This window comes from Platalea leucorodia (genome assembly GCF_965183815.1).
Source record: "Platalea leucorodia genome assembly, contig: HAP1_HAP1_SCAFFOLD_24, whole genome shotgun sequence".
NCBI lineage: Eukaryota > Metazoa > Chordata > Aves > Pelecaniformes > Threskiornithidae > Platalea > Platalea leucorodia.
In genome coordinates this window covers 694,713-717,086 of record NW_028121458.1, presented here as the reverse complement: position 1 = coordinate 717,086, position 22,374 = coordinate 694,713, and the positions used below count along the sequence as shown (strand labels likewise).

General features: G+C 54.8%; 2 protein-coding genes across 2 annotated transcripts in view; one reads left to right on the top strand and one right to left on the bottom strand.

Moving 5' to 3' along the window:
• Nucleotides 1-1,160: 1,160 nt before the first annotated feature.
• Nucleotides 1,161-22,374, bottom strand: part of LOC309603150 (olfactory receptor 14A16-like) — a gene marked incomplete at both ends in the record, with an annotated part of 37,023 nt that continues 15,809 nt past the window's right edge. The window contains one exon of the mRNA XM_082338069.1: nt 1,161-2,018. Coding sequence (XP_082194195.1) covers nt 1,161-2,018 — 858 coding nt within the window. The remainder of the gene's footprint in view (nt 2,019-22,374) is intronic.
• On the top strand, nt 16,916-21,243 carry LOC309603252 (olfactory receptor 14J1-like; the record flags this gene model as incomplete). Its single annotated transcript, XM_082338140.1, has 2 exons — nt 16,916-16,929; nt 20,286-21,243. 2 exons carry the CDS (start codon nt 16,916-16,918, stop codon nt 21,241-21,243), a joined length of 972 nt encoding a protein of 323 aa, XP_082194266.1.

The following is a 22,374-nucleotide window of genomic DNA, read 5'->3' as shown; positions in this document are numbered from 1 at the left end:
GACGGAACTGCTACCAGGAATGCCGTGGGAGGGGAGCTTCGGTGTACTGGCTGTGGCTGGGAGAGGGTTAATTTTCTCCACAGCAGCCCGTATGGTGTGTGCTTTGGATGGGGTGTCCAGCGCACACGGGCACAGACCAGACCCTGCTCTGCTGGTCCTTCACGTCTCTCCCAGGAGGCCTGGCTGTGCGAGGAGACATTCTTGGGTGCCAAGGACTGAATTCTCCCATGAGCGTCCATGACACTGCTGTGTGCCCCAGAGCTGCACACTCACACACTTGCGCTGCTCACAAGGGTTTTCCTCTCCTGGGCACTTCTCTGGGCATGTTCTCTAGAGCCACTTTGAAAGACCCAAGCCTTCAGGCACTGCCCGGAGAAGATCCTTTCTCATAGAATCATAGAATCGTTAAAGTTGGAAAGGACCTCTGAGATCATTGAGTCCAACCTGTTAACCTAACTGCCTGGTCCACCTCTAAGCCATGTCCCTAAGCACCACATGCACACGTTTTTTGAATACTTCCAGGGACTGTGATTGGACCACTTCCCTGGGCAGTCTGTTCCAATGCCTAACCACTCTCTCCATGAAGACATTTTTCCTAATAGCTAATCCAAAATGCTATTATAGAGGCCAGCTCTGTCACAGAGGTGCCCATTGCCCGTCCCTGCCTGCGGTCCCAGGACTGCCGCACCACAGGACTGTGACCAAGCTGCCAGAGCACTCCGACCATGCACCAAGACAAGGGCTGAGAAGGAGAGTGTGGAAGTGGAAAGAGAGCAGCTGGGGAAAGACCAAGAACTGATGCTCCCTGGCAGTGCTGCTGTGCCAGGGCTGTTTTTCCTCTCCACCTCTGCACCAACGTACTCCACCTGCAGCTTTACAAAGGTTTCAGGGGAAGGATCATGGACAAAAAAGTCACTGCAGTGTCATTTATTTTGTTTAAACACACAGAGAACATGGCTCCTCATTTACACAGTCCGTAGATCACAAAAAACAGGTGGATACTGAAACAGAAGCGGGATGCAGACAAGCATTTTTTGTGGACAGCATAATTACAACTAAGAAAAGCTAAAAACAAAGTACCAAAGACAGTCTCAGCCTAGAATGAGTTACATTCTGAGTGCAATGTGATTTGCAGAAGAAGATGGGCAGTTCATTGCTGCTTAAAAACATCCAGTCATAAGTTTCTTCAGGGAATCCTTGAGCTCCTTGTTCCTCAGGCTGTAGATGAGGGGGTTCACTGCTGGAGGCACCACAGTGTAGAGAAATGATACCACCAGATTTAAAACTGGGGAGGTGATGGAGGGGGGCTTCAGGTGGGAAAATATGCCAGTGCTGAGGTACAGGGAGACCACAGTCAGGTGAGGGAGGCACGTGGAAAAGGCTTTGTGCTGACCCTGCTCAGAGGGGATCCTCAGCACGGCCTGGAAGATCTGCACATAGGACACCACAAGGAAAACAAAACACCCAAAGGCTAAACAGGTACTACCCACAAGAAGCCCCACTTCCCTGAGGTAGGCATGTGAGCAGGAGAGCTTGAGGATCTGGGGGATTTCACAGAAGAACTGGTCCAGGACATTGCCTTGGCAGAGGGGTAGGGAAAATGTATTGGCAGTGTGCAAGAGAGCATAGAGAAAGCCAGTGCCCCAGGCAGCTGCTGCCATGTGGACACAAGCTCTGCTGCCCAGGAGGGTCCCGTAGTGCAGGGGTTTGCAGATGGCCACGTACCGGTCATAGGCCATGACAGTGAGAAGACAGTATTCTCCTCCAATGAAGAAGAGAAAGAAAAAGACCTGTGCAGCACATCCCAAGTACGAGATGGCCCTGGTGTCCCACAGGGAATTGGCCATGGCTTTGGGGAGAGTGGTGGAGATTAAGCCCAGGTCGAGGAGGGAGAGGTTGAGGAGGAAGAAGTACATGGGGGTGTGGAGGTGGTGGTCACAGGCTATGGCGGTGATGATGAGGCCGTTGCCCAAGAGGGCAGCCAGGTAGATGGCCAGGAAGAGCCAGAAGTGCAAGAGCTGCAGCCCCCATGTGTCTGTGAATGTCAGGAGGAGGAACCCGTTTGTGGAGCTGCCATTGGACATCTGTTGCCTCTAGCCATGGAAACTGCCAAAGGAAATAAAAGAGAAAAAATCAGAGAAGATTCTCAGAGCAAAATTTCATTCATTCATTGTGCAATACCTAAGGGTGCTTTTTTCCTGGGGGGGGGCTGTTATGCAGCTCCAAAGCTTCAGCTGTGGTTTGTGCTGGCTGAGTGTGCTGTGCAGAGCCGTGCCCTCTCCCCAGGGGCTCCTGAAGGGTCAGCCCTGCTTTCCAGCAATGACCCATGGAGGCAGCAACAGCCCAGGGTGTTTGGAGGGAGGCTTCCTGGGGAGGGGTTCCCTGTGCTGCACTAGAGCGGAGGGCAAAAAGCCCAGAAGGACGCTTTCTTCCCCAGAGGAAGGTGGGAGATGAGGTGCAGCAAATGGGTCTCGTTACACTGTGCTTTAGTATTCAGACACCCCCATCCCACTTGGGAAATGGTCTTGGAAAGGGTCACATTCCCCTTTTGCCCCATTGCTCTCAGTGCAAACCTCCGCCAGTGCTCCCATGCAGGAGGGCTGCTCTGTCCATCAGCCTGGTGCCCAGCTGCTCTGGGCTTGCACCGCTCTCAGCTGCAGGACGACTGCACCCAGAGGTTGCTCTGCAAAAGACACTGGCCTGTCCTGGGAGCAGAGGGGTGCTGTGCCAGGTGCAGAGTTCAAAACACCTCTCCTTTCCAGCACAGCTCTGCAGAGTGTGAGGAAGAGGACAGGGCAAGGATGCTGATTGGCATGGGCAGATCGGGTGCTCTCAGACATCTCCAGGGTCCTGCAGGAGAGCTGTGCCCTTCTGGAGGGATGCTCACAGCCCCGCAGGACTCCCTGTCCAGCAGAATCCGGTGTCTTAAGGTGCTGTCTGCTAAGGGAAGCAGTGTCTCATTGCCCAAGCACTGAGTGCAGTGTCTCGAGCCTGGCAAATGAAGAGAGGGCTTGGGCACCTTGGTCCCATGGAAACACCTCCAGGGCAGCGCCCTCCAGGCCAGGGCCAGAGCAGGCACTCCACACCCCCACCCCTTGCCCCACACCACCACCGTTCCTGCCAGGGACCCCACGAGCAGGAAGAAGAGCAGCACAAGCAGGTGGAGGACCAAAGCAGAACTCTGTGACTCTCCTCCTAAGGGAAGCAAGGAGAGGAGAGGCGGCCGGGCACTCAGGAAAGCCTTCTCCTTACCCAGCAGAGCACAGCACCTGCCAGTTAGCAAAAGCCCCGGGCAGTCGCTCGCAGCCCCTTTGCCCTGCAGAGGGAAGCGGCCACGTGTCAGGAGAGATGCCCCTCTGCTGTGCCAGAGCTCTGGCTGCAGAGGAGGCAGCTCCTGCCCTGGACCACACAGCCTTGAGGGCAGAGGCTGTGCTGGGTGGGAGACGAGAGCAGGGGTCTTGCGCAGAGGCAGGTGTCTGCATTGGAGGGGATGGCAGGGAGCTTCCCAACTTCTCCCTCCCATGCCATTTGGGGTTGGAGGTTCCTAGAGCTCTCTGCCCATGTCTCTGCTGCCTGGAGCTATCCCTGCCGGGAACTGTTGCTCTGCCCTCCAGTTTTTCCCTGTCAGGGATCACAGACCCCATCACCCACTCCTGTCTGCTCTGCTCTGACCTGAAGAAACCTCCCAGCTCCAGGCACTCTCCAGAGGTACTCCCCCCTTGCAGGCAGGAAGGAGCAGGTCAGAGAAACCCTGCTGAGGCCAGCAAAGGAGATGCTGGTGCTCTCTGGAGGGAGAGGATTGGATGCAAGCAGTTGCCTTGGCTCCTACCAGACCTCCTGATCTCTCAGGGTGGCAGCTCAGGACTCTCAGGCTCCCCCTCCAAACGCAGCAGCGCCTTTTCCCTTTGTCCTGAAACAGCAGGAAACTGAAAGCACAGCCTCAGGAAAGCTCTTTAGCTTTCAGGGATCCCCTGCCTTGCTCTTCCTCTGCAAAAGTCCCCTCTGAAATGCCCTGGGCAGCTCTGGCTGCACACCCTGCCTTCACCCCTTCCCCCTGGTCTAACAGGAGCCCCTGGGCTGGGAGGCCTCCTCACAGACCCTGCAGGCTGGAGCCTATGAACGCTTTCGGAGACCCTTCCCGCAACAGCAGCTGCATTGCCCTGCACCAAGAGACTTACCGTGGCAAGGGCTGCAAAGGTTTCTTCCCTTGCAGCTCCCCTCTCTCCTCCCACTCCAGCCTGCCTTTAATCGCGCTCTGCCCTACTCCTTTGCCCAGAGCCCTGCTGCGTTTGGCAGAGGAGTTGCTCCTCGGCAGAGCTGTCTCTCTGCCCTGCTGCCTGCTTACCAGGAGCTCCCTCCACCCCAGGAGCCTGTCTCAGCCCCGGAGGAGGGGACCTGCCCAAGACGTCACTGTCTCTGCCCCCACCCCACTGGGCGCTCCCTCCAGGTGTCCCTGGGGCTCTGCAGGAACCTGCTTGGGAAGAGACTGAAGGAATCACCACTGTTGCCTCTCTCACCTCTGCAGAGACGTTTCTTTGCAGCAGTGGCCTTGCTGCTCTCTGAGACACAGTTAGGTTTGCGAATCCCCCTTCCTTGGCCCATCATGAGACAGGACACCTGGAGACTGCCAGGGAGGCATCTCCTTTAGCCATGCTGAGGGAAGGCAATGAGCTGAGTCACTGGAGGCATCTCATGCTGGATTTGTAGTGCTGGGGCTGGAAGGGACCTCAGCTGCCTCCCATGCCTGCCACAAACCCCCAGGAGGTGGGATTCCTCTTGCTTCTGTCATGGCGTCTGTTACAAATAGGCACCTGCACTCCTTTCCTACAGTCCCATGGTCATCGCCCTGTCACTCCAGAAACACAGATGGGTTCTGCCCCTTTATAGCTTGATGGCAATAGGGTGCACTGTGTACCCGTGTCCATTAGAGCCTTATAATCCCGCGGGTCTCATATTCCAGGCCATCGAATCCACACAGTCCCGTAAACCCGGTTGTCCCTTTCCTCCACCTGGCTGGAGGCAGGGCCCCCTCTAATCCTGGTCATAGCATTCATAGAATCATAGAATCATAGAATCATAGAATGGTTTGGGTGCGAAGGGACCTTTAAAGGTCATCTAGTTAAACTGCCCTGCAATGGGCAGGGACTTCTACAACCAGATCAGGTTGCTCAGAGCCCCATCTAGCCTTTCCTTGAATGTTTCCAAAGATGGGGCATCTACCACCTCTCTGGGAAACCCGTTCAAGTGTTTCACTCCCCTCATTGTGAAAATTTTTTCCTTGTGTTCCATCTAAATCTACCCTCCTACAGCAGCCTTCTCTTCTCCAGGCTGAACACCCCCAGCTCTTTCAGCCTTTCCTCATAGCAGAGGTGTTCCATCCCTCGGATCATTTGTGTGGCCCTCTTCTGGACCCGCTCCAACAGGTCCATGTCCTTCCTGTGCTGAGGACTCCAGAGCTGGACGCAGGACTCCATGTAGGGTCTCACCAGAGCAGAGTAGAGGGGCAGAATCCCCTCCCTCGACCTGCTGGCCACGCTTCTTTTGATGCAGCCCAGGATACGGTTGGCTTTCTGGGCTGCGAGAGCACATTGCCGGCTCATGTCCAGTTTTTCATCTACCAGTCCCCCCAAGTCCTTCTCCTCAGGGCTGCTCTCAATCCCTTCATCCCCCAGCCTGTATTGATACTGGGAGTTGCCCCCACCCAGGTGCAGGACCTTGCACTTGGCCTTGTTGAACCTCATGAGGTTCACACGGGCCCCCTTCTCAAGCTTGTTCAGGTCCCTCTGGATGGCAACCTGTCCCTCGGGGGTGTCACCTGCACCACTCAGCTTGGTGGCATCTCAAAACTTGCACTCAGTCGCACTATTCATGTCCTTGATAAAGACATTAAACAGTACTGGTCCCAGTATGGACCCCTGAGGGACACTACTCGTGCATTGGGTATCTCCAGGGGTGGTCTCCACTCCAAGGTGGGCTTTGACTAGATGACCTCCAGCACCTACAACCTCTCTTCTTCCTCTTGGATTTGACCTTGAAGCTATCTCAGGATTTCTGATGTCTCCACTGGAGGGGTTGTCTTCTCAGTCAACACCCAAGGTTGAGCTTGAGGCCTTCTAAAGATCTAATGGCCACCTGGCACCACCTGAGGAGGACAAGCCTTGAGCCCACCCAAGCTCAGGTGAAGACCTGGGCAGAGGCTTCCCTCCAAGGAAGGCTGGATGAGGTGAGGGGGAGTCTCAGCCCAGGGCTGAAGGTGCTGGGGGAGGTGGGGCTGGCCCACAGCAAGGTGAAGGTCAAGAAGCGGCGCTGCAGCTGGGGCCAGAGGACACATGGGGCATGGCATAGTGGAGGGAAGGGAGGCAGGGGTATGGCCAATGGACGCACTTAGGGGTGCCAAGGTTGCACTTAGGGGTCCAGGGGGGCCCTTAGGGGTCTGGGGGCAGTTAGGGGTCTGTACAGGGATGAGACCCAGTCTATAAGGTTAAAGAGATCCAGTTTGTACAGGGACGGGGCCCAGTCTGTACTGGCAGGAGTTAAAGGGATCCAGGTTGGACTGTGACGGGACAGAGCCTGTACTGGGAAGAGATCCTGGGATCCATTTTGTACTAGGACGTGCCCAGTCTGTAATGGAAAAGGATAAAAGGATGCAGTTTGTACTGGGACAGGGCTCAGTCTGAGCTGGGCAGTGTTAAAGGGATCCAGTTTGTACTGGGATGAGACCCAGTCTGTGCTGGGAAGGGGACCAAGAGATCCAGTTTCTACTGGGACAGGGCAAAGTCTGTGATGGGAGGCGTTAAATGGATCCAGCTTGTACTGGAAGGGGGCTCAGTGTGTACTGGCAGGGGTTAAAAGGAACCAGTTTGTACTGGGACAGGGCCCAGTCTGTACTGGCAGGTATTAAATGTGTCCAGTTTGCACTGGGAGAGGCCCCATTCTCTACTGGGAGGTGTTTGAAGGATCCACTTTGTACTGGGAGGGGGCCCAGTCTGTCCTGGGAGGGGGTCAGGGGATGCAGTTTATAATGTGACAGGGCCCAGTCTGTACTGGGAGGGGTTAAAGGGAACCAGTTTGGACTCAGACAGGGTCCATTCTGTACTATGAGGGGTTAACAGGATCCAGTTTATAATGTGACAGGGCCCAGTCTTTACTGGGAGTGGTTAAATGGACCCAGGTTCTGCTTGGAGGGGGGTCAGTCTGTACTGAGAGGGGTTAAAGGGTTCCAGTTTGTACTGGGACTGGTCCCAGTCTGTACTGGAAGGAGTTCAGGGGATCCTCCTTGTACTGGGAGGGGGGGCCCAGTCTGTACTGGGAGGTGATCAGGGCATGCATTTTATAATGGGACAGGGCCCGGTCTCTGCTGCAGGGCATTAAAGGGAACCAGTTTGTACTGGGACAGGGCCCACACTCTACTGAGAGAGGTTAAAGGGATCCAGTTTGTACTGGGACTGGTCCCAGCCTGTACTGGAAGGAGTTCAGAAAAAGAAATCTATGTAATAGCTGAAAAAGTCTTAATTTCCAGCTTTTCGTGACTCTTTAAAGAAATTTTGCTGATCCCTGAGGGATGCTGCTAGTATCTGGCTCCTTGGAGGACTTTGTACCACTGACAGATTTGTTCCTGATCGTCCAGCCAACTTCCCACCCACCGCATCATCCACTTCTTCAGTCCAGATGTCAACAATCCGCTCCAGGGAGACCACGGGAAACCACATGCAAGGACTTGCAAAAGTCCAGGTACACAGCATGCCCTTCTTTCCCCTCCCCCATGGGTTCAGCAATCCTTTTCTTGTCCTTCAAGTGATGGAGATAGCTGCAAGAGCATTTGCCCTGCCACCTTCCCAGGGGCTGAGGTGAAGCTGACCAACCTGTAACACTCCCGGTCCTCCTTCTTGCCCTTCTTGAGGATGGCTTTGATATTTGCCTTTTCTGAGGACCTTGCAACCTCCCTGATCTCTCTGCCCCTTCCAAGATGTTTGAGAGAGGTCTCATGATGACACCAGCCAGCTCCACCAGCCAGCTCCACCAGCACCTCTCTGCTCCTTCCCACACCAAAAGCCTTCTTCATATCCCATCCTTCCAGGGGAGTGCCCAGGACACAGCACACGCCAGTCCAGGTCCTCTGGGCTGGCTCAGAAGAGAGCCAGAAGTGATTTCTTCCTGCAGGCCCACAGCTCCAATGGTTTCTCTGCGCAGCTCACGGCTTCCCTGAGCATTTTTCTCAGTGCCCCCCAACCTTTCTAGTCCACAGGCTTAGATGAAGGGATTGAAGAGGGATGTGAGGATGGTGGAGAAAAAGGGTTTTGTCAAACTGTCTCAGGAGGGCTGTTCTGGGCATCACACCCCCAAGGACGAGGGTGTCATAGAAAACAGTGGCACTAGTGAGGTGAGAGGAGCAGGTGGAGAAGGCTTTCTGCCTGCCCACGCTGGATGGGAGAGCTGCCCCGGGGAGGCATCTCTGATGCACACAGGACGACCATGTGAACAGGAAGGGAAGGATGGGGTCTAAAAAGCAGGTTATGAGAGCAAAGAGCACGAGTGTCACAGTGTCACTGTGTGAGAGCTCCAGCAATGGGGTGAAATCACAGAAGAAGTGGTCCGCTCCCCTGGGACCACACAACTGTATCTGGGACACGACTGAAATTATGACTGTAGATGACAGAAATGCCCCTAGTGAAGGGGCAGCTGCCCTCTGGAGACAGACCTGCCGGTTCATGAGTCTTGTAGAGAGCAGGGGGTGGCACACAGCCCAGTACTGATCGTAGGGTGTGGTCACCAGTACTAAACACTCAGTGCATGCAAAAGGTGCAGGAAACAATACTAGCACCGTGATGAGCAGAGATGGTGCTGTCCCCAGTCATGCAGCTGGCCATCAGCTGGGGCAGGGTGGTGGGTCTGTGGAAGATCTCCAGGGAAGACAAATGGCCCAAGAAGAAGCCCATGGGGGTGTGCGGATGCTGGTTTGCCACCACGTGCATGATGATGAGGGTTTTCTCAAGCACAAACACTATGCAGGTCATGAGAGAGAGGGAAGAGATTTGCCTAAGGGCTGGGAATGTTCCCCATTCCGTAGATATGGGGGAGTGCATGATGGCCCCATTGCCCTTTCTCCACCTATGAGGAAGAATATTTGGTTCAGTTTTAGTTGCTTGGGTCTCAGACAGACAAGTCAATGCAAGTACATTTATTTTGTTTAATTAGAGAAGGAGTATAGCTCCTTATTGACACAGTCGGTGGGTCAGACTAGTGAGGAAGAGAATGAAGTAGAAGTGGGGTGTCCACATTTCTTTGTGGACAACATTATCACAAGTTAAAAAAGAAGAAAAGAAAAAACTTACCCAACAACAATGATAACAACAAGAATTAATCAAGAAAGGCTGGGCCTGTTATGAGTTACATTATGAGTCATATGTTGAAGAAGATGGACACTCTATAGCTCCTGGAGAACATCCAGTCATCAGTTTCCACATTGCTTCCTTGAGCTCCTGGTTCCTCCTGCTGTAGATGAGGGGGTTCACTGCTGGAGGCACCACTGAGTACAGAGCAGCAACCACTCGATTCAGGGATGGGGAGGAGGTGGAGGGGGGCTTCAGGTAGGCAAATGTGGCGGTGCTCAGAAACAGAGAGACCACGGCCAGGTGAGGGAGGCACGTGGAAAAGGCTTTGTGGCGTCCCTGCTCAGAGGTGATCCTCAGCACAGCCCTGAAGATCTGCACATAGGACACCACAAGGAAAACAAAACACCCCAAAAAGACAAAAGTACTAAACACAAGAAGCCCCACTTCCCTGAGGTAGGCATCTGAGCAGGAGAGCTTGAGGATGTGGGGGATTTCACAGAAGAACTGGTCCAGGACATTGCCTTGGCAGAGAGGTAGGGAATATATATATTGGCAGTGTGCAGCACAGCACTGAGAAACCCAGTGCCCCAGGTAGCTGCTGCCATGTGGACACAAGCTCTGCTGCCCAGGAGGGTCCCATAGTGCAGGGGTTTGCAGATGGCCACGTAGCGGTCATAGGCCATGACAGTGAGGAGAGAAAACTCTGCTGAGATCAAGAAGGCGAGCATAAAGATCTGGGCAGCACACCCTTGGTAGGAAATGGCCCTGGTGTCCCACAGGGAATTGGCCATGGATTTTGGGAGAGTGTTGGAGATGGAGGCCAGGTCGAGGAGGGAGAGGTTGAGGAGGAAGAAGTACATGGGGGTGTGGAGACGGCGGTCACAGGCTACGGCAGCGATGATGAGTCTGTTGCCCAGGAGGGCAGCCAGGTAGATGGCCAGGAAGAGCCAGAAGGTCAGGAGCTGCAGCTCTCGCATGTCTGCGAATGCCAGGAGGCGGAACTGGGTGATGGAGCTGCCGTTGGACATTTTTTCACTTTGGCATGTGGACTGTTCAAGGAGGAAAATACAGTAAGCTAGCAGAGACTTCTCTGAGCAAAATCAAAGCCCTTTCCCATAGACTCTGCTCCTGCAGCACACACCCCCTTTTCATTTTCCAGGAGACCTTCCTCAGGTCTGTGGCTGGAGCTCTGGTTGGTGCTGGCAGAATGTGCCATGAGGAGCAGGGCCCCTGCCCGCTGGTTGCTGAGGAGTCAGCCCTGCTCTGCAGCAGTGGGGTCATGGGAATGGTGGGGGCAGGGGCAAGTGCAGGTGTCCAACTTTGCCAGATGAAACCACACCTAACACAGAATGGCCTGTCAGCATCTGCACTGCCAGTGCCAAGGAACTGGCATAGCAGAAGGCAGTTTGAGAGGCTTGGGGTTTCTTACCGTTGCCCCCATCTCTCCAGGGATTGTCCTGGGATGTCAGAAACCCTCTGCATTTCTGCTGCTCTCATGGAGAACAGAGTGAGCTCTGCGAGGCAAGACGATTGCCTGTGGCTCAGTGCAGTGAGGGCATCTGGTCACTCCCTCTGTCTCGTCCCCAGCTGCCTTGGGCTTGCACCTTCCTGAGATGGAGGGCAAGCACACTCTTATGTTACGCAGCCAGACACTGCTGAGAGCAGAGGGATCCAGTGCAGACTACTAAATATGTCAGCCTTTCTCACGGTCTCAGCACCCCACTTCTAGCCCAGGACACTCATGCCTCCTTTCACCAACCCAACAGCATTTCCTCAGCCATAGAGTCTCTGCATTTCTCCATGGGGCTTCCAGAGAACACAAAGGTGCTATGGGACAGGTTTGCATGCTGGAAGGCAGCTCACAGCTTGGAAGGACACCCTAAGGAGATGATAGCCAATTGTCTTAATGTTGGCATCTCATGAAGAGAAAAGTGACTCCTTCCCCAGCCCCACAGGCTGCCTTGCCCACAGCCCCACAGATTAGAGGAAAGCTGGGACGCTTGTTCCCATCGACATGCCTGCATGAATGGACGAACAAGATCAGTGTGTGACTCTGCAGCTGAAATTCCCATCCCCAGGGAGTCTGACAGCACTAAAAAGATGACTTTAAAATGGGCAGGTGGAGAAATGAGGAAAAATACAGTGAGGGTCTGGCTGAAAGAAGCAAGGGGGGAGGCAGACGGACCCTCAGGACAGCGTTACCCTTACCCAGCTGTGCACGCCACCTCCCAGACAGTGATAATGCAGGACAGTTGCCCTCAGCCTGATTGCTGGTCAGTGGGAAAAGGGGACATGGCACGAGGGATGCCCTTCGCCTCTTCTGCTGCTCTGCTGGACAGAGAGGTGACTCCCACCCCAGACCCCATGGCCGTGAGGGCCGAGGGCTGTGCTGGGTGGGAGAGGAGAGATGAAGGGGTTGCTCAGGGAAGGCATCTGCACTGCAGGGGTGGCCGGGAGGTGCCCAGATCTCCCCTGCAACAGGGCTTCCCTTAGCAGGTCCTTCCTTTCCTGCCCATCTCTACTGCCTGCAGCTGTCCCTGCCACGAGCTGTTGCTCTGGCCCCACGTCTCTTCCCTGCCAGTGCTCACAGACCCCATCTCAGCCCCTGTGTGCCCAGCTCTGCCCTGCAGCCTCTCCGTGTGTGCAGGGGCTAAAGAGCAGGTCCCACAAACCCCAATAAGACTGGAAAGGTGATGCTGGTGCTATGTGTAGCCCACCCAGCCAACCAAGAGGAGAAACCTCAAAAGACAGACACCTGCCCTTACAGGAACTCCATCTTGAAAAGTTCCCTCAGAAATGCGTGGGGGTGAGCTGGAGCTGAGAGCAAACCTGACCCACACAGCACCCTCTCAACAGCAGAAGGACACTGCCCTGCCGAGGATCGCTCCTTCTACCCACAGCTTCTCCCCACAGCGCCATGGGGAGCTCCCTGGGCAGGCTGAGTGCTGACTCTGGCAGGTGACAGAGTCCCTGCCCCAGCACACAGCCCCTGGCGTGCAGGGACCCTGCTCGGAAGGACGGCCCTGGGCACCTCTGGCTGCACGCCCACCTTCACACCCCTTTGGCCGTTCCTGGAAGAAGGCAGCCGTCATGCCCTGTGCCTCTGACGGTGCGGCAGGGGAGCCCTGCTTTGGAGCATGTCCTCCTCCTCCACACCAGAGAAGTTGTGAGAGTCCTCCTGAAAGATCCCATAGGCTGTGGGATGTGCCAGCTTTTGGAGATCTCTCCAGGAACTGCAGCTTCTTTACCCTGCTGCCAGAGCCTTACTGTGTCAAGGGCTGGGAAGATTTCTTCCACAATGATCTCTCAGTGTCCTCGCACCCCAGACTGCCTTTACCCTCTTTCTGCCTCGCTCCGCTCCCCTCGGTGCGTGCAGGCAGTGCCCTCAGCCCTGCTGCGCTTTGCAGAGGAGCTGCTCCTGGGCAGAGCTGTCTCTCTGCAGGGCTGCCCACTTGCCAGGAGCTCCCTCCATCCCAGGAGCCCAGCCCAGCTCAGCAGCAGAGGCCCAGCCCAAGGCAGCACTTTCTCTGCCTCCTACCCCCAGCCCCTGCCCCCAGAGCCCTCCAGGTGTCCCTGGGCCTCCAGGGCTGACAGCTCCTGAAAGGCAGCAGGGTCTCTCCTGGGGAACAGAACTTGAAGCAGACTGAAGTCACCACCAACTCTCCCTCCCTAAACACTGCACAGACTCATTCCTGCAGTGGGAATTGCTCTGCCAGGGTGTGTGGAGCTACGGGAGGTGTCAGCGTTCCCCTCTGGAAACCCCCGTTCCTCTCCCATGGTCAGGCAGGGCATGTGGGCAGGGACAGGCAGGGGATCATTGCCACCTGGGCAGGGCAGGGATTGAGCCAAGTCAACGTCAGCATCTCAGCTCTCATCAGTATTCCTGAGGCCGGAGGGGCATTCAGCTTCTCCAGTGCACCCCACAGACCCACAGGAGGTGGGATGCCTCTTGCCTCAGCTCGGCTGCACAAAAGAGCTGGGAGCTCCTTCTCTAAGCTGCTGTGTTAATGATGGGGATAGAGGCCAGGAGTGAGCTTTTCCGATGCAAACGCCTGGTGACACTGGAGCTGCCAGAGGTGGTTCAGGACATGTGCAGGAAACTCCAAGCTCTAATGGAGCAATTGTGAGAGACAGGGCAGCATCTGGGGGCATTGCCTTGGCGGCTGGTGGGGAATCCCTTTGGCCAACTGAAATGGTAGAAAACGATGACAGGACAACCCAAGCTGTCCCTCCTCAGTATGCTTAGGGCAGCTGACAGAGGTGTTCATCTGACCAGACGGAGTCACGTGCCACAGGGGAGCTCAGTCTGTCTGTCTCTTCTCCATCAGCTGTATCTCCACTAAGTGTAACCAAAGGTTTCCAATGGACATCCCTACATTGCCTAAGCTAGTCCAGGGCAGCCGCTCAGCTTAATGGCCAAATGCAGGCCTGTAGTCCTACCTCAGATGCCAAAGCTGCCCAGCACAACCGGAGCGTCCAGCTGGCTGGGCAGTGCAGGACCCACGGGACAGCTGTCCCCATCCCAGGCTGGTACATAACAGACACCCCAGGGCATCTCAGATAGATTTGGGGTGCATGAGCACGTGACTGAATGGCACCGCTGCAGGGAGACAAGGTCTGTCCCATGTCTATCCAGGAGATGCAGGCAGTGCATGAATACGAGGCACATCACAACTCTCATATGCCAACACTTTCAAATGCTGCTGATTCTTCTTACCCCCATCCTTTATTCACCTCCTTGATGATACAATCGAGACACAGGTGAATGATTTTCACAGTGTGCCTGGATCACACAATGTCCATAGTCAAGGATATTTTCAGCAGCAACCTGTTCTTCTTGGAGATCAGCTTCACCTCCACCACAGCCTCTCTGGGCTGCAGTGACATTGCAGACAGCAAAGCCCTCTCCTGCCAGGGCCGCCCAGTCCAAACCTGTTTCTCTCTTGCCTTGGGGAGCACAGGGTTTGGTCACCTTGAGGGCCCCTCATTTCATCCTCACATTGCCATCTGCCATCCACACCAGCATGTCTCTGCTCTGAAGCAAAGCCTTGGCTTGCACAGGATCTTGGGTGCAAGATCTGTGACAAGTCTGAGGTTGGCCCTGGTGGCACCAAGCTGAGGGGCTGCAGCCCAAATGTGCACCAATGGCCTCAGCCTGGGGCACAGACAGGAGGGGCTGGAGCCCTGTGTGCTGTCACAGAGCTGTGACATTGATGTAAATACCTGCTGAGGTGTGGTGGGACAAGTCAGAAAGCTTGAGGTGCTGCGATGGATGGATACAGGCTCTTCAGAAGAGATAGCTGGGGAAGATCAGGAGGGGATGCCCTCTGCGTAGGAGCTGCCTGGATGTATGGAGGTCCTCTATGGGATGGGAATCAGATTGGGTAAAGCCTTTTGGGTGAGGGTCAGAGGACAGGCCCTTAGGGAGACATCATGGTAGGAGCTAAATACCTGGAAGCAGGTGAGGAAGAGGGCAAAGTCTTATTCAAGCAATTCCAGTTCAATGACCCCACATCACCCTTGGGGACTTCAGTCACCCTGACACTCATGGGAAGGGGACAGTGCAAGGTGCAAACAGACCCAGAGCTTTCTGTGGGTTCTTGGGGCCAGCTTCTCAGCCCAGCTGCCTGATGGCCCACATAGGTGATGCTCACCTGGATCTCCTACTTGCAATCAGGGAAAAACAAGTCAGGGATATTGCTGATGTGCAGCAGTATTTTCCCCCTTCTTAAATATGTTATCACAGAGGCACTACCACCATCGCTGATTTGCTCAGCTTTGGCCAGCGGCGGGTCCATCTTGGAGCGGGCTGGCACTGGCTCTGTCGGATGTGGGGGAAGCTTCTGGCATCTTCTCACAGAAGCCACCCCTGTAGCCCCACCCGCTATCAAAACCTTGCCATGCAAAACCAATACAGGCACTCCTCTGGCACTTCTCCTCAGGACACTCCTCAGCTGCTCACGTCACAGCCTGTCCTGATGCACGAGGTTATTCTGCCCCCAGGGCAGACCTTGCCCCTTTGCCTTGCAAAACTCCAGGACGTTTCTGTTGGCCAAATCCACAAGAGTGTCAAGGTCCCTCTGCACTGAAACTCTAAGGTGTCAGCACTAAAGGCTTGGGGGCCAGTGCCTGAAGCAAAAGAATATGGGGAATTGCAGGACACTAGAGGTAATGAAGCAGACTTATGCGCTTCATGGAGTTGCTACCCAAGGTGGAAACTATCACAGCAGCCATCTCAGAAATACCAAAAGAGGATGCAAAACAAGAAATGCATGGCCAATGGGGAAAGGATTAACAGGGTAGGCAGTTCTTTTTGGAGTTTATTATGACAGTTACGGAGAAGAACTTTGGCTGGGGGAATGATAGCAAAGGAGAGAGTCAGGGCTGCTTGGGGACATCTGTGAAGCAGCCCAGCACCTGATGTGAGTTACTGCTGTGGCCAGGGAGTCCCATGACCCTCCTGCTTTTGCAGCCTCCCCCAGCACACAGCCCCTGCCCTGCCCCAGCCATGTCCCACGTCAGGCTTCACAGACAGCCCTGCTCTCAGCTGTGCTGGGGTCTGGGCCAGGAGAGGGGCTGGGGAGGGCTCACCATTCCCCCATAAAGGCACTGAGACCAGCAGGAGGATGGAGATGGCCTCGCAGCAAGATTCACCCATAAACCTGGGGTGAGCTGCCAGTGTTGGAAATGGGCGATGAGAGAGGCCAGGGGCTGACAAATGCCCTGGGCCACCTTCCTGGTCTGCCCATGCCACCAAGGGCACAGAGCGACCTCCTCCTCTCTCCTGCACCTGCATGTCTCAGCTCCCATCCACGAGCCCTGCCTCTGCACCACAACCCTCCCTGGTGTGAGTCCTCACCCTGCGTGGTCATACAGTACAAGCTCTACACTGATGATTTTCTCTCCTGGGCACTTGCCAGCCCAGCCCAGCTCCCCCCAGCCTCTCCTCCTTGCCCTGCCCTCTCTCCCCCTCTCCTGCCCTCTCTCCAGCTCAGCCCAGCCTGCGCTGGCCCCACGGCAGTGCCCACCGCAGGGTGCTGCAGGGCTCTGGGCACTCAGCCCACAACCTCAGCCCTCTGAAGGGCACAGCCGCTCCTGAAGGGCAGAGGGAGGTCAGCCCCACAAGTGGGGAGTATCAGTGGCACAAGGAAAAGGAGGTCACTGGTACCCTTTGCCCCCTGGTCTCCTCTCCAGGAGACCCTGAAAGGTCATCCCGTCTCGCCAGGCCAGCACAAGAGCCTTGGCCCTTGCGGTCCTTGAGAGCTCCTGCTGCTCCAGGGACAGAGCAGCCTGCCCCAGGCTGCGACAGCCAGAAAGGTGGTGTCATTTCCCATTCATTCCTGCTACGCTGAGAGTGAATCTTAGACAAAGAATTTGCTGCAGGTTCATTTATTTTGCTTAAATACAATAAGAGATTGGCTCCCCATTTACACAGAGACTCTGGGTCATACAAGATGGGTGGATACTTAAGTAAAAGGAGGATGAATAATGACATTTCTTTAAAAATAACATCATCAGAAGTGGGAAAAAAAAAATATAAAGAAGGAAAGATGCTTGGCCTGTCATGACATACAGTGGGAGTCATGTACAGAAAAAGGTAGGCAGTGTACGGCTGCTGAAAAACGTCCAGTCAGTTTCCTCAGGGCATCCTTGAGCTCCTGGTTCCTCAGGCTGTAGATGAGGGGGTTCAGCGTTGAAGGTACAATCGAGTCAACAACAGCTATCAGCAGATCCAGAGCTGTGGAGGAGATGGAGGGGAGCTTAAGGTAGGCAAACACGCCAGTGCTGACAACCAGGGAGACCACAGCCAGGTGAGGGAAGCACGTGGAAAAGGCTTTGTGCTGTCCAAGCTCAGAGGGGATCCTCAGCACGGCCCTGAAGATCTGCACATAGGACAACACAGTGGAATCAAAACATTGAATGGCATAAATGGCACTAATCGTGACAAGCCCCACTTCCCTGTGGTAGGAATGTGAGCAGGAGAGCTTGAGGATCTGGGGAACTTCAAGAAGAACTGGTCCAAGACAAACCCAAACGCAAACCAATCTATCCCTCCTGCCTCACCACAGGACAAATATTTTGAAAGAAATCTACAGGGATGAGGAGGGCATAAAGAATTTTAAAATATGTAAAGTGCAATAATACATATCTTTTGCTTTATTTTTTTATATTTTGGTTACTTTTCTCTTTGCTTACTTTGCAATTCACCATGTGCCTCCAAGCCACACCAGCCAAACATTTCTTCACCTCTAAACTTATTCAGCCATGCAGAACACACTGTGCTAACTTGGGATCCAAGATGACATGCTAAGGGACACACGCCTCAACCAAAGTGAGGCTAAGGAGCCTTAGTACATCTGGCACTTCAAATGTCACCAGGCATTTGTGTGTGAACTCCTGGTCTCCATCTCTGATCACGGGACCATAGAAAATGAGTACAGGTGCCTATTTTTAACAGATGCCATGACTGAAGCAAGGGCAATCCCACCTCCTGGGGGTTTGTGGCAGGCATGGGAGGCAGCTGAGGTCCCTTCCAGCCCCAGCACTACAAATCCAGCATGAGATGCTTCCACTGACTAAGCTGATTGCCTTCCCTCAGCATGGCTAAAGGAGATGCCTCCCTGGCAGTCTCCAGGTGTCCTGTCTCATGATGGAACAAGGAAGGGGGATTCGCAAACCTAACTGTGTCTCAGAGAGCAGCAAGGGCACTGCTGCAAAGGAATGTCTCTGCAGAGGTGAGAGAGGCAACAGTGGTGATTCCTTCAGTCTCTTCCCAAGCAGGTTCCTGGAGAGCCCCAGGGACACCTGGAGGGAGCGCCCAGTGGGGTGGGGGGCAGAGAACGTGACGTCTTGGGCAGGTCCCCTCCTCCGGGGCTGAGACAGGCTCCTGGGGTGGAGGGAGCTCCTGGTAAGCAGGCAGCAGTGCAGAGAGACAGCTCTGCCGAGGAGCAACTCCTCTGCCAAGCGCAGCAGGGCTCTGGGCAAAGGAGTAGGGCAGGGCGCGATTAAAGGCAGGCTGGAGTGGGAGGAGAGAGGGGAGCTGCAAGGGAAGAAACCTTTGCAGCCCTTGCCACGGTAAGTCTCTTGGTGCAGGGCAATGCAGCTGCTGTTGCGGGAAGGGTCTCCGAAAGCGTTCATAGGCTCCAGCCTGCAGGGTCTGTGAGGAGGCCTCCCAGCCCAGGGGCTCCTGTTAGACCAGGGCGAAGGGGTGAAGGCAGGGTGTGCAGCCAGAGCTGCCCAGGGCATTTCAGAGGGGACTTTTGCAGAGGAAGAGCAAGGCAGGGGATCCCTGAAAGCTAAAGAGCTTTCCTGAGGCTGTGCTTTCAGTTTCCTGCTGTCTCAGGACAAAGGGAAAAGGCGCTGCTGCGTTTGGAGAGGGAGCCTGAGAGTCCTGAGCTGCCACCCTGAGAGATCAGGAGGTCTGGTAGGAGCCAAGGCAACTGCTTGCATCCACTCCTCTCCCTCCAGAGAGCACCAGCATCTCCTTTGCTGGCCTCAGCAGGGTTTCTCTGACCTGCTCCTTCCTGCCTGCAAGGGGGGAGTACCTCTGGAGAGTGCCTGGAGCTGGGAGGTTTCTTCAGGTCAGAGCTGAGCAGACAGGAGTGGGTGATGGGGTCTGTGATCCCTGACAGGGAAAAACTGGAGGGCAGAGCAACAGTTCCCGGCAGGGATAGCTCCAGGCAGCAGAGACATGGGCCGAGAGCTCTAGGAACCTCCAACCCCAAATGGCAGGGGAGGGAGAAGTTGGGAAGCTCCCTGCCATCCCCTCCAATGCAGACACCTGCCTCTGCGCAAGACCCCTGCTCTCGTCTCCCACCCAGCACAGCCTCTGCCCTCAAGGCTGTGTGGTCCAGGGCAGGAGTTGCCTCCTGTGCAGCCAGAGCTCTGGCACAGCAGAGGGGCATCTCTCCTGACACGTGGCCGCTTCCCTCTGCAGGGCAAAGGGGCTGCGAGCGACTGCCCTGGGCTTTTGCTAACTGGGAGGTGCTGTGCTCTGCTGGGTAAGGAGAAGGCTTTCCTGAGTGCCCGGCCGCCTCTCCTCTCCTTGCTTCCCTTAGGAGGAGAGTCACAGAGTTCTGCTTTGGTCCTCCACCTGCTTGTGCTGCTCTTCTTCCTGCTCGTGGGGTCCCTGGCAGGAACGCTGGTGGTGTGGGGCAAGGGGTGGGGGTGTGGAGTGCCTGCTCTGGCCCTGACCTGGAGGGCACTGCCCTGGAGGTGTTTCCATGGGACCAAGGTGCCCACGCCCTCTCTTCATTTGCCAGGCTCGAGACACTGCACTCAGTGCTTGGGCAATGAGACACTGCTTCCCTTAGCAGACAGCACCTTAAGACACCGGATTCTGCTGGACAGGGAATCCTGCGGGGCTGTCAGCATCCCTCCAGAAGGGCACAGCTCTCCTGTAGGACCTTGGAGATGTCTGAGAGCACCCAATCTGCCCATGCCAATCAGCATCCTTGCCCTGTCCTCTTCCTCATACTCTGCAGAGCTGTGCTGGAAAGGAGAGGTGTTTTGAACTCTGCACCTGGCACAGCACCCCTCTGCTCCCAGGACAGGCCTGTGTCTTTTCCAGAGCAACCTCTGTGACGAGACACATTTGCTGCACCTCATCTCTCACCTTCCTCTGGGGAAGAAAGCCTCCTTCTGGGCTTTTTGCCCTCCGCTCTAGTGCAGCACAGGGAACTCCTCCCCAGGAAGCCTCCCTCCAAACACCCTGGGCTGTTGCTGCCTCCATGGGTCATTGCTGGAAAGCAGGGCTGACCCTTCAGGAGCCCCTGGGGAGAGGGCACGGCTCTGCACAGCACACTCAGCCAGCACAAACCAGAGCTGAAGCCTCGGAGCTGCGTAACAGTCCACCGGGAAAGAAAAGCGCCCTTAGGTATCGCACAATGAATGAATCAAATTTTTTTCTCAGAGAAGCTTGTCTGAATCTTTCTCTTTTCTCTCCTTTGGCAGTTTCCATGCCCAGAAGCAGCAGATGTCCAATGGCAACTCCACGAACAAGTTCCTCCTCCTGGCTTTCGCAGACACACGGGAGCTGCAGCTCCTGCACTTCTGTCTCTTCCTGGCCATCTACCTGGCTGCCCTCCTGGGCAATGGCCTCATCATCACCGCCATAGCCTGTGACCACCGCCTCCACACCCCCATGTACTTCTTCCTCCTCAACCTGTCCTTCCTCGACCTTGCCTCCATCTCCACCACTCTCCCCAACTCCATGGCCAATTCCCTGTGGGACACCAGGGCCATCTCCTACCTGGGATGTGCTGTACAGGTCTTTTTCTTTGTCTTCTTCATTGTAGGAGAATACTGTCTTCTCACTGTCATGGCCTACGACCGCTATGTGGCCATCTGCAAACCCCTGCACTATGGGACCCTCCTGGGCGGCAGAGCTTGTGTCCACATGGCAGCAGCTGCCTGGGGCACTGGGTTTCTCTATGCTGTGCTGCACACTGCCAATACATTTTCCCTACCCCTCTGCCAAGGCAATGTCCTGGACCAGTTCTTCTGTGAAATCCCCCAGATCCTCAAGCTCTCCTGCTCACATTCCTACCACAGGGAAGTGGGGCTTCTTGTGGGTAGTGCCTGTTTAGCCTTTGGGTGTTTTGTTTTCCTTGTGGTGTCCTATGTGCAGATCTTCAGGGCCGTGCTGAGGATCCCCTCTGAGCAGGGACGGCACAAAGCCTTTTCCACGTGCCTCCCTCACCTGGCTGTGGTCTCCCTGTTTGTCAGCACTGCCATGTTTGCTTACCTGAAGCCTCCCTCCATCTCCTCCCCAGCACTGGACCTAGTGGTGACAGTGCTGTACACTGTGGTGCCTCCAGCAGTGAACCCCCTCATCTACAGCATGAGGAACCAGGAGCTCAAGGATGTCCTATGGAAACTGGCCCAATGGATGCTGTTTCACAGACAATAACCTGCCTTCCCTTCTCTGCACATTTCCCAGAGTCTTTCTTAGGCCAGGAGTCTGTTTTCTTCTCTCATGATAATCCTGCTTATAGATAATTTTCTGGGCTTATACTACTTGTCTTGAGGCATGATCTTATTGTGTCTGACTCTTGCACAACACTCTGTCAGATGTGGCATGCCCAATAGCAGCTCTTCAATAAAACAGAATCTCCCAGGTCCAGTGCCTGAAGGCTGGGCTCTTCCTCCAAAGGTATTTCCAAGAAAATGTCCAAGGAATTGTTTTTTTGAAGAGTCTGATCTCCTTGTGTTCTCAGTGTTTTGGGAGTTAAGATCATGGTACTATTGGGTTCCACTGGACCTAGTATTCTGGATTTAAAAGCTCTCTTCTTGGTGTCCAGGTGCAGGGGAGATGGTCCATGAGCTCCCTTTCTCTCCTCAGGTTTCTTCATGTATGACAGGAGTGATGGCATATACCAGACTCTCTGGAAATGAATCTGGAGGGGTGAGGAGAGGAGAGGATGGGGACTCCCCACATGCCCTGGGGTTGCAATGAATGGAGGCTCAGAAGGTGAATGGCCCTCAGATGTGAACTCCCCCAAAAGCAAAACATGAAGCTATTGAAGCTGTTGAAGTGTCTAGAGGAGAAGTCTTACGAGGAGCAGCTGAGGGAGCTGGGGTTGTTTAGTTTGGAGAAGAGGAGGCTGAGGGGAGACCTTATTGCTCTCTACAACTACCTGAAAGGAGGCTGTAGTGAGGTGGGGGTCGGTCTCTTCTCCCAGGTAACAAGTGATAGGACAAGAAGAAATGGGCTCAAGTTGTGCCAGGGGAGATTTAGATTAGATATTAGGAAAAATTTCTTCCCAGAGAGAGTGGGTAGGCATTGGAACAGACTGCCCAGGGAAGTGGTACAATCATGGTCCCTGGAAGTATTCAAAAATCCTGTGGATGTGGTGCTTGGGGACAGGGCTTAGAGGTGGACCAGGCAGTTGGGTTATGAGGTTGGACTCAATGATCTCTGAGGTCCTTTCCCACCTTCACGATTCTATGATTCTATGATTAAATTGAGGTATGCAAAACAAGGACTCTGCCATGGGAGTCAGTAGGAGCCCAGCAGGCAGAAGAAAGGCAGAGTGGAGAG